Source organism: Artemia sp. Qi Xiang Cuo, chromosome 5, assembly GCF_049724085.1.
Source record: "Artemia sp. Qi Xiang Cuo chromosome 5, ASM4972408v1, whole genome shotgun sequence".
In the NCBI taxonomy this organism is placed as follows: Eukaryota; Metazoa; Arthropoda; class Branchiopoda; order Anostraca; family Artemiidae; genus Artemia; species Artemia sp. Qi Xiang Cuo.
The window spans coordinates 3,281,689-3,303,939 of record NC_142798.1 but is presented as its reverse complement, the minus strand read 5'-3'; the positions used below and the strand labels follow the sequence as shown (position 1 = coordinate 3,303,939).

The following is a 22,251-nucleotide window of genomic DNA, read 5'->3' as shown; positions in this document are numbered from 1 at the left end:
AATGATTGAGGGCAATTAGCCCCCCCCCCCCCGCACGCCCATGATTCCCCCAAACACATCCAATCAACATTTTGAGATAACCATTTTGTTCAGCGTAGTTGGTTTCCAGATAGAAAATATATTTTGAAGGAGGACACTCCCCCACAACCCTCAGGGCAAGGGTTTTAAGTTATGCCTTGGGGGCATATAAGGTTCTTATATAAGTCGTTGTCGTAGAAACTTCAAAACAGGCTCAATCGATTGGAAATTAAAGGGCTAGTGCCCTTTTTAATTGTCGAAAGTGATTGGAGTGCAACTAGCCCCCCCCCCTCCTACGCCCATCATTTCCCCAAACACATCCAATCAAAATTTTGAGATAGCCATTTTGTTCAGCGTAGTTGATTTCCAGATAGAAAATATGTTTTTGAGAAGGACACTCCCCCACAACCATCATGGCAAGGGTTTTAAGATATGCCCTGGGGTATATAAGTTTTTTATAGAAGGTGTTGTCGTATAAACTTCAAAAAAGGCTCATTGGATTGGAAATTCAAAGGAATAGTGCCCTTTTTTATAAGTCGAAAGTAATTGGAGGGTAACTATCCCCCCCCCACGCCCGACATTCCCCCAAACACATCCCAACAAAATATGGAAATAGCCATTTTGTTCAGCATAGTTGTTTTCCAGATAGAAAATATATTTTTGAGGAGGACAATCTCCCACAACCCTCAGGGCAAGGGTTTTAAGTTATGCATTGGGGGCATATAAGGTTTTTAAAGAAGGCGTTGTCGTAGAAACTTCAAAACAGGCTCATTCGATTGGAAATTAAAGGGCTAGTGCCCTTTTTAATAGTCGAAAGTGATTGGAGTGCAACTAGCCCCCCCCCTCCGACGCCCATCATTTCCCCAAACACATCCAATCAAAATTTTGAGATAACCATTTTGTTCGGCGCAGTTGTTTTCCAGATAGAAAATATATTTTTGAGGAGGACACTCCCCCACAACCTTCAGGGCAAGGGTTTTAAGATATGACCTTGGGGCATATAAGGTTTTTATAGAAGGCGTTGTCTTAGAAACTTCAAAAAGGCTCATTCGATTGTAAATTAAAGGGGATAGTACACTTTTGAATAATTGAAATTGATTGGGGGGTACAAAGACCCCCCCCCCGCCCCTCATTTCTCCAAACGCTGCCAAACAAAATTTGGCGGTAGCCATTTCGTTGGGCGTAGTTGATTTCCAGATAGAATATATCTTTTTGAGGAGGACACTCCCCCACAACTCTCAGGGCAAGGGTTTTGAGTTATGCACTGGGGGCATATACGGTTTTTATACAAGGTGTTGTCGTAGAAACTTCAAAAAAGTCTCATTCAATTGGAAAACAAAGGTCTAGTGCCCTTTTTAACAGTCAAAAGTGATTGGAGGGCACCTAGCCCCCCCCCCACGCCCCTCATTTCCCCAAACACATCCAATCAAAATTTGAGATAGCCATTTTGTTCAGCGTAGTTGATTTCCAGATAGAAATTATGTTTTTGAGAAGGACACTCCCCCAAAACCTTCAGGGCAAGAGTTTTAAGATATGCCCTGGGGCATATAAGGTTTTTATAGAAGTTGAAGGCGTTGTCGTAGAAACTTCAAAAAAGGCTCATTCGATTGGAAATTCAAAGGAATAGTGCCCTTTTTAATAGTCGAAAGTGATTCGAGGGTAACTATCCCCCCCCCCCCTAACGCCCATCATTTCCCCAAACACATCCAATTAAAATTTTGAGATAGTCATTTTGTTCAGCATAGTTGATTTCCAGATAGAAAATATATTTTTGAGGAGGACAATCCCCCACAACCCTCGGGGCAAGGGTTTTAAGTTATGCCCTGGGGGCATAAAAGGTTTTTATAGAAGGCGGTGTCGTAAAACCTTCAAAACAGGCTCATTCGATTGGAAATTCAAAGGGCTAGTGCCCTTTTTAATAGTCGAAAGTGATTTGAGGGCAATTAACCCCCCTCTTATGCCCCCTTTTCCCCAAACACATCCCATGAAAATTTTGAGACAACCATTTTATTAAACGTAGTTTTAAGTTCTAGAAATTAGGTCTTTGAGGATGACAACTCCCCCACAGTCCTCAGGGCAAGAGTTGTAATTTAAGGAATCTCCGAATCCTTCCCATTATTTCTTATGGAAGGGATGGTTGTATAAAATTTGGAGAGGTCTCATTTGCCTGAAAATTGAAAGTTCTTGTACACTTTTTAAGAGTCAAAAGAGATTGGAGGGTGACTAGCCCCCCCTCCTCCACGCCCTAAATGCATCAGATAAAAATTTTGAGATCGACATTTTGTTAAAATAGTTCAAAGTTCTGATAACAAAAAAACTCCGGTGTCGACACAGCCCACCAGGGCCCGGGGTTAGGCGTTGTAAATTATTCCCCGGGCCATAACTTATTAAAGGGGGTTTTTAACTTATGGAAAGGGGTTTTGTATGGGAAGAATACATAGGAAATCTATTACAATTATTCTATTATAAGGTTAAAATACATACTCTGAGATAGATGTAAAATTGCTTTGGCACACAAAATCTTATTAAGGTCAATTCCAAACAGTCGTGATCCCTTTGTGTAAGCAAGTGAAATGGTTTAAACCCCCTTATTGGAGCTATTTTTTCAATCCATTCACTCTTGTCAATCGCTGTCCACAAGTTATGCAAGCTGTCTATTGTTCATATATAAGGTTTTTATCAAAGAGGTAATCGTATAGACTTTGAAAAAAGCCACATTCGATTTAAATTGAAAGTTCTAGATCCATTTTTTAAAGTAAATAATAATCGGACAGTAAGCATACCCCCCCTCCCCATGCCATAAAAACTTGCAACTTTTTGCAATCCGAAACCAACAAAAATTAATAAAAAACAAATTCCCAAAAAATAAGTTTTTCAAGGAAAAGTAAAGGTCAATTTAAACTTAAGATTAGCAGATTCAATCAACTGTTAAAATTCAAATTCAAAACAACCAGAAATTACTATTAAAGAATAAATGAAACCCAAAACGAACAGAAATCACATAAACAGTAATAGCAAAAAAACATACAACAAGTAAAAACAACAAAAGTACGAAGAACAAAAGGGAAATCTTTTTGTAAGACAGTGGAGATAATTTGAATGAATATTTCGGCCCTATGTCCAAGGGCCGTCCTCAGCAAGACAAAAATATATAAAAGAAAAAAGACTCACAACAACATTCGACCAATAAAACCAAAAAAGTGGTCCAATACATAATTTCCAGAAATTTCAACTACGCAGAAAAAATGGCTATCTCAAAATTTTGATTGTATGTGTTTGGGAAAATTGTATGTGTTTGGGAAATTTGGCGTGAGAGGGGGGTTAGTTGCCCTCCAATTACTTTCGACTATTAAAATGGCCACTAGCCATTTCAATTTCCAATAGAATGAGACCTTTTTGAAGTTTCTACGACAACGTTTTCTATAAGAACCTTATATGCCCCCAGGGCATAACTTATACACTTGCCCTGAGGGCTGTGGGGGGGGGGGGGTCATCCTTATAGACCTGATTTCCAAAAATTTCAACTACATTGAACAAAATGGCTTTCTAAAAATTTTGATTGAATGTGTTTGGGGAAAAGGTGAACGTTAGAGGGGGGTCAGTTGCACTCCCATCACTTTCGACTATTAAAAAGGGCACTAGTACTTTGAATTTCCAATCGAATGCGCTCTTTTTCAAGTTTCTACGACAAAGCTTTCAATAAAAACATTATATGCCCCCAGGGTATAACTTATAACCCGTGCCCTGAGGGCTCTGAGGGGGTTATCATCCTCAAAGACCTAATTTCAGGAACTTTCCATTACGTTGAACAAAATGGCTATCTCAAAATTTAGATTGGATGTGCTGAATAAATGATGGACATAGAAGGGGTGTTATTTGCCTTCCAATCACTTTCGACTATTAAAAAGGGCACTAGCCATTTCAATTTCCAATCGAATGAGCCCTTTTCGAAGTTTTGTACGATAACACTTTCTATGAAAACCTTATATGCCCGCAGGGCACAACCTACAACCCTTGCCCTAAGGACTGTAGGGAGGAGGGGGTGTCATCCTCAAAGACCTAATTTTCAGAACTTTCAACTACGTTGAAAAAAATGGCTATCTCAAAGTTTTGATTGGATCTGTTTGGGGAAAAGTTGGGCGTGAGAGGGGGTTTAGATACCTTCCAATCACTTTCGACTATTAAAAAGGGCACAAGCCCTTTGAATTTCCAATCGAATGAGCCTTTTTTAAAGTTTCTACTTCGGTGCTTTCTGTAAAAATCTTATATGCCCCCAGGACATAACTTACAACCCTTGCCCTGAGGGCTGTGGGGGAGTGTCCTCCTCAGAAACATGATTTCTATCTGGAAATCAACTACGCTTAACAAATTGGCTATCTCAAAACTTTGATTGGATGTGTTTGGGGAAATGGTGGGCGTGAAAGAGGTGTTAGTTGCCTTCTAATCACTGTCGACTATTAAAAAGGGCACTGGCCACTCCAATTTCCAATCGAATGAGCCCTTTTCGAAGTTTATACGACAACTCCTTCAATACAGAGTGCCCTGGTTACCCCCCCCCCCCTCAAAAAATACATTGTGCCAACATCGTTCTTTACTTAGGCAGCGCGATTGTGCTACCTATGATGAACACAACGATCCACTGGCCCTCCTCTATTTATGCTTCTCTGTACATAATTTATCATGTATCAAAGGAAGGAAGATAGATAAATGAAGCCTCAAAATTATTTGTTTATACGAACCACTTATTTTGCATGGATTACGCGCATCATTAGGAACAATGCGCCACCGCGTGACATTATGGCATCCATTTAAAAATAGGAGGCTCAATACATAGTGGTTTCGACAGTTTTAAATGCATTGGCATTAGAAGAGTCATTCGAAATCTTTTGGCCCTCTTTGTATATTGTTTTACGCAGCAAAATGCCAGAAAATACCTCCTTTACGTGACACAATCTGTTTTACCTATTAAAAAGGGGCACAAGAAATTTAGACTTAGGTCAAATGAGCCCCCCGATGATATTTTAGGACCATTGGTTGCATACGATCAGCCATAAAAAAAGGAAGAAAACACAGATTCGTGACCATCCTTTTCCCAAATATTAAATATTTGTGATTAGGGGCTGAAACCTCTTCAACAGGGTTCTCCGATATGCTGAAGTTAGCTGCGTTTATTTTTCAAGATCACTCTCCTTTTTTGTCTTTTCCCCTTTTTGAAAATCAGACAAGTTTCCTCAGGTTCATAATTTTTGGTGCGTTACATCAAATTTGATCAATTTTACATATTTAGAATCACCAGAATAACTAATCATTTTAATGTATATATTGCTATCAAAAATCCTTTTATAATGATCTTGGTTACTACTAGAACAAATCGCTCCTTTCTTACAATTCGTTATCATGAATTATCTGAGAAAGGTTGCAATTTACTAATAAAAGAAGGTGGGTTGCCGAAACGTGTGCTTAGTTTCAATATAATGGGGTTCGAACAAATCGCAGGGGGGCCCTCGAATGGGGTGGCAAGAGCATGTATAATAAAGACAAATACAAATAAACAGGGAATAAAACAAATAAAAGTGATAAAAAGATTTAAAGGAAGTTAGACCCCAACTTAATGGGAGGGAACGTCGTAAAACTAAATAGAAAGCTTCACATAAAAGAGGGCGGAGGAGGTGCAGGTGTGTATGTGCTGGGGTCAGGTGGTTTAATAATAATAATAATTTATTGTTGCCCTCTGTGCATAACAATAACGCACCAAGAGGCGTATCAAAACAAAGAGGAAAAATAAAAACGAAAAGGACACTGACAAAATTACACACAATTATCAACAATCATAACTTTTAACACTCACTTAACATGGGACAAGTAGTGTGACGCTTTACAACTTACGACACTTAATAGAAGACAAATCAAGGGAAATTCGTCAACTTTATTGTAGTGGTCAGCAAACCTACACGATAGCTCATCCTTTTCTTTGACTAATATTTTCTTTGACTAATCTCCAAAACACTGTGTTGATTGGAGATGAAGATATTATGAGTCAAAATAAAAATACTGAGGAAATACTTGAAGACACTGAAGAACAATTTGGCAAGAACAACAGGTTGGCTTTACTTTTTGTCAGCGGAGAGAAGTTTTCAACACGGTGTCAAAAACCTCATGATGCGAAAAACGCGTTCAATAAGACTGTGACATATATAACATTTTGGTCCACGGCCATTTAACATACGAAAATAGGGGTTAAAAAGTACTAGCTCCACTTACAGTGTAGCGCCTCGCACCGTCATAAAAAAGTGAAAAAAAAGTGAGCACTTGGGATGATTAAGTAATCTACAATGTAATAGGATTAAAGCTTGTAATAGGATGTAAGTGGGTAATAGGATTAAACTCCACTGTAAGCAATAATAAATCAGCATTTTTTTTTTCAAAGAATTATTTTTAAGTCAAAATCCAGTCTACGCATAGTAGGCTCAGGTTAGTTTCGGAAAAGCTTGACAGTTTAAGTAGGTTAAACAACTTGAAGCTGGAAGGCCTATTAGGGACAGAATCCTACTTTCTTCACCCTTCCCTCTGTTTCAAGGTACCCGGAGAGACAAATATGCAAAAGTTATGGGTGAAAAAAGTTCTCAAATGCTAGATGTCGTTGATGAATTTTCTTTTCAGTAGCAACGCCACTTTTGCGCCCTTGCAAGTTCCCCATACTCTGGTACTGGTAGTACTGTGCTCTTGTTTACATTGTGTTTTATTGCGCTAATATTTCCTTTCTTTCATTTTTCAGGAGGATGACGAAAAGACTGCGAGTAAGTATTCTCTTTTCTCATTACGGTTAGGCTGTTGCTAATAGGCTACTAATATAGCTATCATGATTTTTATTTTATGCTTAGTATATTTACCTTTATTACTATGGTTCTGGTTATAATTGTGATGTGGAGCTAGATTATTGCTTTTGTAGTTTTTTCATTTATTAATTTTTTTAGTTCGGGAACGGAAAAAAATAAAGAATAGAACCTTTCTATAATGTGAAGATCATGAAACGGAGAAAAATTCCACCAACTTAGTGAAATTTCAGGTAAACTCCCTGAAAAAAATGAAAACATTTTTTCTAGAATACTAATTAGCATAAACAAAAAAAAAGTAAACTTTCCGGGAACGTCGGGCACATATCGAACATGTAATATCTTCAAAAACCTAGGGTCGAAATTCTGTACCTGTTTTTTATGTCTAGGCAATAATTTCGGGAGATTCAACCTCGAATTGCTGAAATCTCTCTTAATTTGTTCTTTTCGATTTAAGTTTCAGAGACTCTTGTATACATATGGAACTGTGGGCTTGGAAATAGACTAACCATGCATGTCGGGTGCTATCATGCTCGTAGGTAGGGAAGTTTTTTTCTATAGAAATTTGTCCTCAACCGTTTATTATTGAGTGCTATTGTATATCAACAAAACTTGATAAGAAGTAACAGCTATGGTCCTTGTTATGTCTTTTATGTTTTTGAATGATTCTGACCTCTGAGGGTGGAGGGGTCCATAAATTCATATCATCACGCCACCTATCATAAGGGCTGATGTTTTTAAACCAAAATTATCGGGAACTAAGATCTTGTGTCCTGTTTGTGCCTTTTCTGGATCTCAAGCTGATCCAACCTCCCTGGAAAGAGGTAGGCAGGGTTCAACTTCTTGTTTTCAGAATATCTATAAGGCTATTGACTTACAACCAATTTTCGTGGAAAGTGGAAACTAGTGTCCGAGATTTGCTTTTATTGGGATCTATACTCAATATGACCTATGTGTGTCTGGGGGGGGGGGGATGTTTTCCGTAATCCTTGCAATCATGGCATCCATCAAACAGGAATGTTAGACCTCAAACAAGCTTGATAAAAAGAAGGTTGAAGTGTCTTAGTTGAGGGTCCATACCCGAACCATCCTCTGTAGGGGAAGGATATCCTTGAATTTTTATTATCGTAAAATATTCTAAGGTGAATTATTGGATCTCTATTCAATTTATTTGAAGCAAAAGCTAATGACACAACCCTAACTCTTTGGGGAGAAATGAAATTTTAACATTATTTCATGGAAAATGAAAAACTAGTGTTCTACTTGTGCCCTTTTAAGGTCTTGACTTGGTTCAAATTTTATAGGGGGGTTTACGAAATCCTTGTAATCTCGAGCGTCATTTCACCGACAATATTTTCCACCAGAAGACACTCTGCCCCAACAATTTGTTCGCCATGTGGTGTTTCTCAGCTTGTCACCTTATCCCTCATTCGTCGCCCTTTCTCCAGGTACTCAAAAACATTTGTCCCCTACATAGCAGAAAAACTGACATACCACTGCAATAGCTTTCGTGTTTTATTTTTTACTCCCAGATTGCTCGTTTCATTCATTTATTTTCTATTCTATTTTTTCTTAATATGAAAACTTCTTTATATCTTTTCTGCTTAGTTTTCCATATCTATAGATTTTTTTCGATTTGTATTTTGTTTGAGTTTTTGCTTTTGTATCTTAAGGTTACTTTATCTATGTTTGTGTCGTTTTTTTTAATAACAAAGAAACAGACAAGCAAGATAAATATACTCGTAGATAGACAACCACGTCTTTTTGATTTTACTCAAAAATGTAAAAAGCTGCCATCCAGGACATTTTACTTAATAAACTTTATTTCTGTTATGCCAGAACGATTCGTCGAATCCTAACTAAAATCAATTGGAAGCAAAATACCGGCTTCTTGAAGAAACAAGGGAAGAGGGTTTCTTAATTCTTGTCCTCAGCTTGTCCTCTTGTCCTTTTGTCCCCACCAGAAGGCAACGTAGAAATCCAACCAAAGCTAATGTCTCAGTTGTGTCTGTGGGGGGGTTGGGCACAATCTGACGTCGGTAAGAGAAGGTTCAGGGAAGGAATTTCTTACAAAGTTCTTTATTGTCAGGGTAGTAGCACTGATCACATTCGTCACAGGGCTGGACAGCAGTCCCCTGACACAAGACCCAGAGGCAGTGGAAAATGCTATATGCTTTTGTGACATATAGTGTAACGCCGTCAATCCCCTTTTAAAGTTTTATTGCTGAAGGACGGGGGTCTCTCCTTCAGCAAAGCTTTTATTTACTGTCAACCTACCGGCACTCTACATCTTTCAATCATACGAAACATACATTTTTCTACTTTACATTATTTACAAAATGAAATGCATTTCTCTGCTAATTCTCCGCATAGATTATACATTTTTCTTTTTTTATCTGCGCTTTTAATAGATCGTGATGCAACTGTTTGAATTTTGTAAGATTCTTGGCAAGTTCGAACTATTTCATTATTTATAAAGTCACAAGCTAAAATACCTCATCTAAGCTATTTGTCACTTCAGAACTTTCCCTTCGAATTATGTAGAAAAGATATGGGAAGCCAGAATTAGAAGACTGAGTTCACCTTCACAAATGGCCACATCTGGGTAAGTAAAAACCTAAGGCTTCGAACAATACTAAGGTTGTTTATGACCCTTGTGTTTTGTATCGTGGACATAGCCATGTCTACAACTCATGGTGTTTGCAAACAACCTAAGATCCTACCTAAGATGCAAAAACACCCGCTAAAAAAAACTTACTTCGCCATACAGAAATTTTTATTCTACAAATATCTTGTATTTTACGTTGGAATTTTACGGAAAATCGGAAGCCAATGCAATTGCTAGAAAACTATTTTTGTCGACAAAGTGTAAAAAATTGTTCTTTCAATTGGCTGATTCATTTGGTGTTTAGTCCCTATGAAAACGATTCTCATGATTACAAAGTAACGCACCAAAACTTGGGCATTTGGAAGAAGGAGGAGTACGGGATTTAGGGATGTAACTGGTGGGAGAGGGGGGGAGCTAAAGGGCTACAATTGTGATCGGCTGTAGCTTCTGTTGAGGCACTTTTTCCTATGAAAAGCATTCCCATTTGCGGTCATAAGCATTGAACTGACATTGCCCTTTGGTGCTGATTAAATAAAAAAAACAAGTTTTTTTAACTGAAAGTAAGGAACGACGTTAAAACTTAAAACGAACAGAAATTATTCCGTATATGAAGGGGGCTGTCCCCTCCTCAACGCCTCGCTCTTTACGCTAAAGTTTTTTTATTGTTTAAAAAAATAGAGTTGTGAGAAAGTCAAACTTTAGCGTAAAGAGCGCGGCGTTGAGGAGGGGACAGCCCCCTTCATATACGGAATAATTTCTGTTCGTTTTAAGTTTTAACGTCGTTCCTTACTTTCAGTTAAAAAAACTTGTTTTTTTTATTTAATTTTTGAACGTTTTTGAATTAATGCAGGTTTTGATTTTGGCTCACCGTACATGAAAAATTAAAACAAAATTTGCATATTATATTTGGTTAAATGGCTTTCTCGAAACTTGTTTAATTTTATTTACGAACGTTTTTATTAGTAATAAATATACATAACTAAGAATTAACTTACGTAACAAACTTCTATATTCATAAATTTTTAACACGTATATTAGGGGGTTCGCCCCCTAGTCAATACCCTCCTCTTTAAACTATAGTTCGAATTTTTTTTCCAGTTCTTTAAAAATGACCTCTTAATCACAATCAGTTGATCAGTTGAAAAACTTGTTTTTTTTTATTTAATTCCTGATCTTTTTCTTTAATAATGCTGGGAAATCCGGTGCCCCCTTCATAGCAATGTCCCTTCCCCCATGAAAACTTCCTTCATGGAAAGATCCTTCCATATAGCCCCCGACCCTCTCAGGCCCCCCTCACCCAGACAAAATCTCCTCTGAAAAAGTCTGTATACTTCCCAATACCCAATACTATATGTTAACATTGAGTAAAGTTCATAACTTTCAGCCCTCCCCCTGGGGACTTTCGAGGATAAAGTCATCCTAAAAGACATTTTTATCATATTTTCGACCATGCTGAACAAAATGACTATCTCAAATTTTTGATCGGGTGACTTTGGGAAAAAAATGAGCGTGGGAGGGAGCCTAGTTGCCCTCCATTTTTTTTGGTCACTTAAAAAGGGCACTATAACTTTTAATTTCCGTTCCAATGAGCCCTCCCACGATATTCTAGGACCACTAGGTCGATACGATCACCCATGGGAAAAAAAAACAAACAAATAAACAAACAAACAAACAAACAAACAAATAAACACGCATCCGTGATCTTTCTTCTGGCAAAAAATGCAAAAATCCACATTTTTGTAGATAGGAGCTTAAAACCTCTACAGTAGGGTTCTCTGATACGCTGAATATGATGGTGTGAGTTTCATTAAGGCTCTATAATTTTTAGGGGGTCTTTCCTCCTTTTTTTGAAAATCAGCCCAATTTTCTCAGGCGCGTAACTTCTGATGGGTAGCTCTAAACTTGATGAAAGTTATATATTTGAAATCAGCATTGAAATCTGATTCTTTTGATATATCTATTGGTATCAAAAACCCGTTTTCTAGAGTTTCGGTTACCATTGAGCCGGGTCGCTCCTTACTTACAGTTCGTTACCACGAACTGTTTGAAAAACCTACCTATGTCTCTGATAGTGTTGCGCATTATCCTTAGAAGTCAAGTAGCATAAATTTTAGGAACTTAGAATAGAAGAAACAGTTTGTGAGACCAATCGCGTCACTTTCGGAGGTAGATATTTATCCCTCTAGATTTTTACCTCGCCCTCCTTTCAAGATTTGAAAAAAATGTCTTTTTTTTGGTATTTCCATGGAAAAGTTTTTTTTTGTATTTTGAAAAAATTGAACTTAAAAAAGACATTTTCCCCCCGCCCCCACTACATTTCTATGAATTGACATCCCTATGTAGGACATCAATTCTAGTAAAAATATATTGATCCCAGCTCTGGAAAAAAGTTTCTGTAGGTTCCTCTACTCAGTGGTTTAAGTAGGGTAAAGCAATTTACAGAGACCAAAACAATTTTTTGTTTTATGAAAATATTTCGTAATTTATAGAGCACCTATCTATCGGAGGAGGGGGGGGGTAATATTTTACTTTAATATTTAAAAATTTTAAAGATGTTAAAGGCTCATTGAAAACATTTTGAGTCATATCACAGTAAAGTCTTATCTGGTACTGATTTATGTGTTTTTGCTAAGACCTTTGGCAGCTCAAAGACAAGGAAGCTATTAAGATTTAGGGTGAAAAACTTTTTGTCCATGAATGTGTCATCAATGGGAGTGGTAGGGAGCAGGGAGCCTGTTTTCATTAGATTTTTGTCCCCCCTCTAAATTTTGAAGAAAACCTTTAGGAGGTATTTTCATTGAAAAATGCGTCTTTTGGTATTTTTATCGATGGAACAGAAAAAACGACATATTTGCCACCTCCTTAGACCTCCTTAGACCTCCTTGGATATCAAAAAGTAACCTTTCCCCTCTAAATTTTCTGAATAGATTAACCATGCTCCGTGGACGTTATAATTGTGACTAAATTCATTGAGATAACATGATAATACTGAAGAATCGAAATACATATAATTTCAAACTATAAATAGCTTCTGGTGATTTAATATAGAATGAAAATTTTAATAATCTCACCTAAATTCTATTTTAAATTCCAAATATGCTTTTACTTAACAGTAATTCACTACAGCGACTTCAGTGCATATAAATACATGCGTATAATAGATACTACGCGATACCATATTCGTTAACGGCTAGTGACCCCACGCCAGATATTCTAGTGGGGATTTCAACTTATAATATTAGATTTTAATAACAACTTTGAGCAAAAACTTCCACTATCTTTCCGAAAAGAATTCCCCTAATAGTTTCCCTTTATATACAGACCCAGAAACACCTCCAGTCAGTCTTTAAGGCAAATAACGCAAAGGCTAGGTAGAGGAGCGTAAAGCAGTGGGAAAGGACCCAACCCAAACAAGCTTCGCTACTAATTAGCATATAGTGCGTTTGAGCATACCAAGATTTCATATCAGAAAAGCTTAATTACTTATCCTTAACGTTTCATGTGACGTAAAACGTCAGCGGTTAGGAGGATAGCTAACTGAAACAGTCTGGATTAGTTGTCGGATAAGTTACCTTACTAACCCCAGAAAGTATCATGCTTTAGAAGGTTCTGTAGTGGGTGGTTATCTAATGGATGCATCTTCAAAGGAGTATATACTTTGTAGGCCTCAGGGGAGACCACCCGTGACTTGGAAAAAAAAACAGTGTTGGTGCATCTAGTCCAAAATAATTCTAAATAATTTTACGTCGTATGTGCATAAAATTCTAAATTGTCTAATTGGCTTGAAACTGAATTAAATATTTAATTTATTGACTTAATTGCATCTGTCACGTTTCAACACTATCCCACAATTAGCGCACCCTATATTCCCAATAGCGCACCCTACCAGTGGGAGCGAAAGAATTTGCATTTTATGCCTAACTCGCCTTAAAGTTTTGCGAAAATTTAAGAGAGGAAGGGCTAATATAAACTGTTCCATATATGAGTATAGATATTAATGCAGTTTTAACATTTAGTGCTCCGCAAGACATTCCAGATGTTCGACCAAGGAAAACAGGGTTTCATCGATGCCAACAAGATTTCTACCATCTTAAATACTCTAGGACAGAACTTCGACGAAATTGAACTTCAAGCAATTATTGAACAGACGGATGAAAAAGGTACATATTTGTTATTAAATATATCAGTTTCTGAAAAAGAATGTTCCTCTGAAAGCTTCTGTATTTAGAGTAACACAAAACTTATCACAAAGGAGCTAGTCTAAGTGAAGAGAAAAACAGAGTTTACAATAAATAACTCCAAACTTTTCACTTTTTTTGTTTAAAATTTCATCAAAAAAGCCATTCAGGTTTTTTCTCTTTTTTTACAAGCTCAAAATTTAGCATAACAACAACAGGTAAATACAACAATGGGTAAAAATGTGGGTTAAATGGCTTCCTTTTCTGATTTTAATGCAATCACCCTAACCTTGTACAGAACAAACTTTAGCCCATAGTAACCGAAAACTTATGAACGCGTTTTTAATCACAACTGCAAAAGTTTATTGCCAAAAAAAATTTATGGGAATTGCCAGAAATAACATGAAACCCAATAAAAAAGGTATCGGATCAAAATGAAAACTGCACCGTTAGAATCTCCGCAGCCAAATCTCCATGAATCTCCATGAATCAAATCCGTAGAATCTCCATGTAGGAGAATAAACTGAAAGAATGGCATGATTAGTTCAATAAAATTAGTGACTCAAATCAATTGAACAGCAGCAATTTTGTTTATATTAAATTTTATGACACTAAGTCTTTTCTTTTTTTAAATCGGTTTTCTAGTTGTACATACAAAAAAATTAAGGAAGCTCTCATTATAAAATGGCTGTAAGAAGACGGTGGTCATGGAAAATCAGTAATCCAAATTTTAATTAAAAAGACCTCCATATGGAGCTCTGTAGTTCTTGGTAAAATATGGTGCCAAATAAAAAGAAGAAGAAACATGGGTAAAAAATCCGCAAAAAAAAATCCAAAAACCAAATCGTGGCATCAAATAGCTTAAGAAGGTTTAGCTTTCCTTTTCCTCTGAAGGTCTAGTTTTATTTGGTAATCAAAAGATTGTTATAGTTTGAGTTTTTTTGATGAAAATAGTTGCCAAGTTTAACTAGTTAATTTGACAAAAAGTTGATCTTTACACTGACAAAAATGTTATACCATAATAAAAGCTTTATAATCCTGAAACAACAGCAACAACAAAAATCTTGGAAAATAAAGGACTGTAGGCATGAATTGACCTAAAAGGGGTCCAGAGGGCTAAAATTCTTTCATGTTAATATCCCTGGGACATTAACCACGTTTTTATAAACTTCGCACTACCAGATAATTCTTTACCTTAGACCCTCCAGAGCCAGGATCAGCGCATATCCTACGGTGTCTACAAAACCTCACCAGACACCTCGTAGCTGAGCTATAACCCTGACATACACCCGCTGTGTTTGAAGAGACATCTCCTATCTACTCGATTTCTTTACATGCTGCCATCGTAAGGTGCGTCTTGGTTAACCTTTTTTAAGCCTCCTTACAGGGCTCCACTCAAAAACTGTACATTAGAGTCGATCATCTAGAATACGAAGGACGTGGTCAATGAACGTCCATCTCCTATGTTTTAGAAGGTCGGTAACTAATGCTTGACTGATTTGGTCGCGAACTTCAGTATTGTTGACCTTTTCCTGCCACGATATGTTTAGTATTCTTCTAAGGCATATGTTTTCAATGCCTAGGACAAGTTTCTCGATTTGGATATACAATTTCCAACATGCCCTTGCATAGAGGAAAATGGACTGCTATTCATGAGGTGGAGCTTCAAGCGCATAGAATATTTCCTACTGCGCCGGATTTGACTTCAGGGGAAACCCTTAGAAGAAACAACCCTGCAACCAAAACTTCTACAACAACCTCGATCTGATACATTATCTCCCCGTATAACAGCCGAATAATTCACTGACCTTAAAACTAAAAATCTTGGTTGTCGACGTTGTATTGGTTGCCTTTTACAGGTGAAATTAGGTAACTGATGTTCAAGTAGGTAGCTAATCAGGGTGTACCTGAGTAGGGTGGCTTGAGTTTTTCCCTTCAAGGCAGGAGTTAATTTATCGTTGGTTCTGACGTCACTTGGTCAGCTTCACCTAAAAAAATAACAAGTAGGTCTCTCAGCTCCTTTAAAAAGAGAGTTGAAAAGTATCTAAAGTATTGAATACTAATTCTTCATATTTATTTATTTGATTATTATGCTTAGAATGTTTTTGATATTATTATTATTATTTACTGTATTTTTGCTTCATACTTCAAGGGGTAAGAGCGGAGGAAGGGTCCTATAAAATTTATTGTTAATCGATTATGGATGAGGATGGCAATTTGAGAAGAGAACAAACCATGCTGTGTTTAGTGTATGTCTTATCGAAGGGCCCAAACGTTCGTCAATGCACAAGGAACTGTGTTTAGTGTTTTTTTCATTTTTGTTTTTTTAAATCCAAACCAATATTTAACTTAAACTTGAACAAACAATTCAATTGAATAATGGGGAAAGGAGGGGAACGGGTAAAAAAAAAGAAAAAAATAAGTAATAAACATACAAAATGATTAACAAAGCAGCAATTACCTTAGTATGAGCTTATTTAATCGGTTCAACTTTATACCGCTCAGCACGCTATGAGCTGGAAAAATAGATCCAAATTTTATTAGTGTTTTTCGTTGAAGTTTATTTTTTAGGTATTTTTTTTAGTGTTTTTTCTAGTCTTTTTTTTATTAAGCTTATGATGTTCGTGGTTTTTGTGTGGACTTTAATGTCTGATTTCATGAAATTATATTATGTCTTATAAGGGAACGACAGAGGAGAAATTTTTTATTTAGTTTGTTTTTGTCCAGGTACTGGAAAAGTGAATTATGACCAATTTGCTGATATAGTTACCCATTTTCTTGAAGATGAAGACGCAGAAGCTATGCTTAAAGAACTTAAAGAAGCTTTCCGTTTGTATGATAAAGAAGGTCAGTTTTCCTTTAGAATAGTGTTTGTCAGAAAACGTTTTGTACCAATGCTACTAACGGGAATTTGACAATGCCCTAAGATTTGGTTTTGAAAAATCTGAAAAAAAAGAAAAAACAAAAAACAATGTACACGTGCGAAGTTATAATAATAATATAACACTTTAGGTAATTTTAAGAGCATACCTTAACTAAACCTAAAGTGTGTCCTTACCCTCAGCTCAGTCGGGTGAGTCTGCTTCTAATAATCATGACTATTTTTTTTCTAAAATTCGTAGCTCAGAGCTGTGAAATGATAATAGTAATGACAGTGGTCAAATATGGTTCTAAAGCATGGGCGCTCCGAAAACAGGATGAATATTTGCTAGATGTGTTCCCATAGATATTGCCTACGGATTGTTTTTGGTACACGGCTGACTGACCATATTTCAAACATTAGGCTGTACAAAAAGTGTGGTTCAATCCCGCTTTCTTGGGCTATTACGAGAGAAAGGTTGAGGTGGCTAGGGCATGTTCTGCGGATGAAGGATGACAGATTGCCAGAGATTGTCCTTTTTTGGCCAACCGTGAAGGGCTAAACGGAAAGTAGGTCGTCCATGGCTGGGGTAGGAGGATGTCGTAAAGAAAGATTTAAGGGATATGGGAACTTCCTGGGAGGGTGTAAAGAGTGAGGCTTTGAATAGATTAGGATGGAGCAGGAGTGTGTGTAGCTGTGTTGGCCTTAGGCGGCTTGCTGCTACGGTAAGTTATTAGCAGTAGTAATACAGAAAAAAATCCCAGGGATTGGCAGCCATGCCCTGGACCCTAGTTCGTAACGCGGCTTGGGGACACTGGGGGGAAGGATGGATGACTTTATTTTATTTGGTTTGTAGTATTTAAGCATCCTTTAATGTAGATAAGACTCGTTGCTTGAATACTAAAATTTGTATTAGCTGATTTTTTCTATTTATATGATTTTATATGGCTATTTATAATGATTTTTCGAAAGTAAATCTTATTTATCTCTCTCTCTCTCGCTCTTTCTCTCTCGCTCTTTCTCTCTCTCTCTCAATCTCTCTCTCTATCTCTCTCTCTCTCTCTCTCGCCCCCCCCTCTCTCTCTCTCTCTCTCTCTCTCTCTCTCTCTCTCTCTCTCTCTCTCTCTCTCTCTCTCTCTCTCTCTCTCTCTCTCTCTCTCTCTCTCTCTCTCTCTCTCTCTCTCTCTCTCTCTCTCTCTATTGCTGATTCAAATTTGATACGACGCTAAATTTGAAGCTGTACAATCAAAACTTAAAGAAACTTTCAATATGAATGGTAAAGAAGGTTGGTCTTCCCTTTGAAGAGGGTATTATCAACGATTGCTTCTTGACGAATGACCCTAATGTGGAACCGTTGCCGTGGAGAAGGGAGGGGGTTATTTGGTTTATATTCGTATCAGGTTTATGTTCATTTAGCTAATACTCATGTGAGCAGAAATCGTTCACTACATAATAAGAATTATTCAAGCTACATTATAGCTGACTACAATGGGTCCTTGAAACCATCAGAAAAAAATAATAAAGATAAAGTTATACCAATCATCAACTAAAGTTAATATTTTGCTTGCGGGTTCTAGAATGTAAAATGAGCCATTCGAATTGGCGTCAAACATTAATCTAAAACTAAAATTTTGGCCCAAATTTAATTCATGGCCCTAATAGGGGGTCGTGGCCATAGGGAGGTGATGTATAATTTTTTCTGTTTTTTTGGTTCGTTAGTTTTCTCTCAACGAGAATTCAAAGAAATTTGTTTTAAAGAGAAATCCGTGAGCTGTTCAATTGTCGAATCGACTATGTCCCTGAAACCAGCAGTGAAGGAGAGCAAAAAAAAAAAGAAAAAATAAAAACAGAAAGTAAAGAAAATAAAATCATATCCTGCTGAGCATCTGGTAAAACAAGAACCTATTAAAAAGAATTGAGGATTTTTCCCCATGGAAAATTTTCCTGGTTTTGTTCTTGGTTATGTGATCATAGCTTATGTACAGCTAAGAGAAAGATCAAAGTTAATTTGCAAAGAAAATCATAGCTCAGTGGTTAATTCAGTGTTTTACTAAAATATGTGCTATTTAACATTATTATACAATGATGTGAAAAGGGGTATGACACAAAAGAGGCGCTTTGTTCAAGCACCCACAGTCACTAGTTTTGGATTCTGTCTTGTGAAGCAGTTTGCCTGTACTCTTGGGCTAAAAATACGGACGGTGAGGAGGGTTAGACGGTAGTATTCTAACTAACCACGGTATAAGGTTGTCCAGACGGAGATCGAGACTTTAGAGATCAGGGGATGTGAAGGCATCGGGGTAGAAAATGTATCTTTTACTTATGATGATCCTTGTTGCCCGTTTTTAAATTGACTCTAGGATCTACATTAAAATTGAGGTTCTTTATACTAATGGGATCCTTTCAGGACAGGCGTATTCGAGGATGGGGTGTACATAACACAGGTGTGCCTGAAGAGGAATATGATCGTTACACCTAAAGCGACGCATTTTTAATGATGTAGGTTGTAAATATACAATTGTGTGAGAAAATGACGCCTTGCATTTTCAATTCGTTCACGACAGGGAAATGAACTTCTGGAAGGTGAAATCTCTCGTTAGGGTGTTGAATCTGAGTATTTTCGATTTAACAAAGTTGATAGTCAGTTTAGAATCGGAACACTGTGAACCCAGTATCTTGAAATTTTTTTCAGGGAAGAGCTGTGTAGGGACATTCCCTTGAAGAAGATAGGCGAGTTAGAATGACAAATTATCGACAAATTTGTATTTGTCAAGTTATCTTCTGCCAACAAGTATTGATGATAGCGATAAACGTTGTTCCTGTCAGTTTCATCCTTTGCGGTCACAACATGCTACTTCGCCCGATAAACGATTTTATTATCTAACGCCTTACACGGTCATGCAGATCAGTGGCAATTCTTGTCATAATAAAAGATAAGGCACTAAACATATAAAAATCACAACCATAGCAATCGTCATACAAATTTATATGTTGACTCAAAATATTACTGAGTCCAACTAAAACCCGAGACATTGAAATTTCCAACTAACTGTAAAAAAAAAGAAAAACAAAAAACTCTAAGTTAAAATTAAAGAAAAAACTTTAAAAAACAAAGCGAATAAAAAGAATAATGAACTAAAGAAAACAAATATATACAATTATTGACGAGTGAGTTTAGTATTAAAAAACTTGACGAACGAGGGAAAAAAACTACTTGCGTAACGCGTATGCCTTGCTGGTGCCTGCTGAATTTTTTATGTCGGTTGAGCTACTTGTTGCAAGAGCCGTTGGTGCGAAGGGAGGTGCCCCCGGGGGGGGGGGATTTCATGAAGCCGCAAATTTGCCAAAATACCGATACCAAATTTGAAACACAATCCATCACTGCGTGTCGAAAGAGTTTTAAGAGAAAATTATTCTATAAGAGAGCAATAAGGGACTTTGGGAAGTTTAGCCACTACCAGAACACCTCGGTATTAGACCCTTTCCTGGCGGCCCTTCTGGTCTAAAGTCGGGCCGTAATGCCAAATAGGACAAGCATATTCTACCAGCGGTCTGACAAATTTAAAAAAAAACGCAATTGGTGGGGGTTTGGGACACCATGACGAGCAAGGAGTTTTAAAGAAAGGATACCCAGGTTTGCCCGTTTGATCTTTCTGATTTGCAGTCCTCTTTGTGCAAAGCAAGTGCTCTTTTTTGTCATTTGGACAGAAAAAAACAAGCACAATTGCCAGCACTTAGTGTTTTGTACTAATTCATTTAAGATCTAGGCAGGCTGCTAGATTTGATAGTAAATCAAAAGTTTTGTGAGAGTCAATAGCTGCTAAATCAACTAATAGCCTTTCTTTTTAAGACACTTTTGGATCCGATCAAGCATTCTGATAAGGTATATAGACGTACCACGTTTAGGAAGTCGACCAAACATTGATGTTTGTCAACAGCCTCTCTTACCTACTGTAGTAGCTGTCGCAAGATGAAATATTTCGTCACTTCTGCCATGCATGGCGTTTGGGCGTCAAATCTTCCCCTTCCACTAAATTTTCATGAACTGCCACCTTCGATTTTACCCATAATTATTACGGTGGACTCTGGACTTTTAATTCAACATCGTGCATAATACAAATTAATTTAATCAAATTGTTTTGTGTTGAGTTCACCTTAGTTTTCTTTCATTGTAATCTTTGTGTCATGTTTTCTTTTCCTTTTTCAACCTTTTTGTCATGCTTAGTTGTTTATTTAGTCTTATATGAGCTCTGTTTTGTACCCATTATTTATTTACATACTTTCAGGTAATGGATATATTACAACTGGAACACTACGTGAAATCCTCGGCGCTTTGGACGATAAACTAGGACCAGACGATTTGGATGGTATCATCGCTGAAATTGATACTGATGGCTCTGGAACTGTTGACTTTGATGGTAATTTAGTCTAGTAAATTTAAATTAATTAATTGGTAACTTATATTGTGTATGGTAATTTAAGCTCAGAGGGTAGTGAAAATGAATGTGACTGCATGAGCTGGTTAAGTAAGGAAATTAAGGAGGCTAAGTTAAGAAAGGTTAAGGAAGCCTACAGACTGTGTAGGGATGTGTAGTGCACAGCCATATATATATCTTTGAAAATTAGAAAAAGTTTCGAATTGATGAAAAGGACTTCGATTTGAAGTCATGTTGTTTTTGGTAGTAGCAGTTGCCAAACTGAAAAATAAAAAGGGTGAAAAATCAATAAAAACCAACCTAAGGATACATGGCACCAAAGAGCTTAAGAAGGTGTATCACACAGTCATACATGTCTTTAAAAAAATTGAAAAAAAACTGAAACTTCCATTTGACATCATGCGGTTTTGGTAGTAGCAGAAGCTAAACTGAAAAAAAAAAATGCAATTAATCTATATGTCAACAACCTCCAGGATTACTCTTGAGTGATTTCTTAGTTGTATCTCATTTAATATAATTTGAAGTTAGCTACCAAGGCCTTTGATATGGTAGATTTGTCCAGTGTTTTCTTTGATATGAAAATATAACGCTTGCCATCATAGGCGCATTTGTCATCATGGGCACATTTGTCATCATGGGCGCTAGTAATTTTTCTGGGAGGAGGTAGGGGGGCTCCGTTGGGAATTTCTAGATAACATGTTGTTTGCCCCAGGGAGGCTTTGAAATTCAAAATTTGAGAGGACGCTTATTCATTAAGGATATTCTTAGAGACTCCTGTTAAGAAGTGGATAATACGTACGGTTTTTGTGAACTCGACCCAAAAGTTAGATTGTTATTCAAGAGTGTTTCAAGTTTTTTAAGAAACTTTTTCAGCTATTGTTCTATTTCACTAAAATTTAAGCCTTTAAAAAGCAAGTATATAGTCAGAAGTCAGCCTCGTTCAGAATTAAAAAATTAAAATAAGTTATTTCCTTCCCAGAACCAATTGTATATGCTTCTGTCAAATATGGCAGATGCTTAGGAGACTGATGACCATGTGCCTTAATCCAGCTGTCAGATTAAGATTTCAATGTTTGGCTTCCACCCAGACCTAATTTATGGGATTGCCTGCATATAAAAATATTTGTAAATTTCCAGGTTGGAATTTAACGTAGAATAGGCTTCAATGTAATGTTCAACTGGAACTTATACAACATTCATATTTTTTTTCCTTTTTCCCTATTTTGATAAAAATCTCATTGCGTTTGAAGTGTATAGCTATATCGTGAAATCAAAGTTTGGAAATTCAGGCTTTGGAATGAAAAGGACCGCTTTTACT

General features: G+C 36.9%; 1 protein-coding gene across 1 annotated transcript in view; it reads left to right on the top strand.

The window, feature by feature from the left end:
- The window catches only part of LOC148951725 (troponin C-like), a 29,667-nt gene that overhangs the window by 5,762 nt on the left and 1,654 nt on the right, over positions 1-22,251 (top strand). The window contains exons 2-5 of the mRNA XM_089089297.1: positions 6,794-6,815; positions 13,476-13,619; positions 16,365-16,484; positions 20,784-20,915. Of these exons, the coding sequence (XP_088945423.1) occupies positions 6,794-6,815; positions 13,476-13,619; positions 16,365-16,484; positions 20,784-20,915 (418 nt within the window). The remainder of the gene's footprint in view (positions 1-6,793; positions 6,816-13,475; positions 13,620-16,364; positions 16,485-20,783; positions 20,916-22,251) is intronic.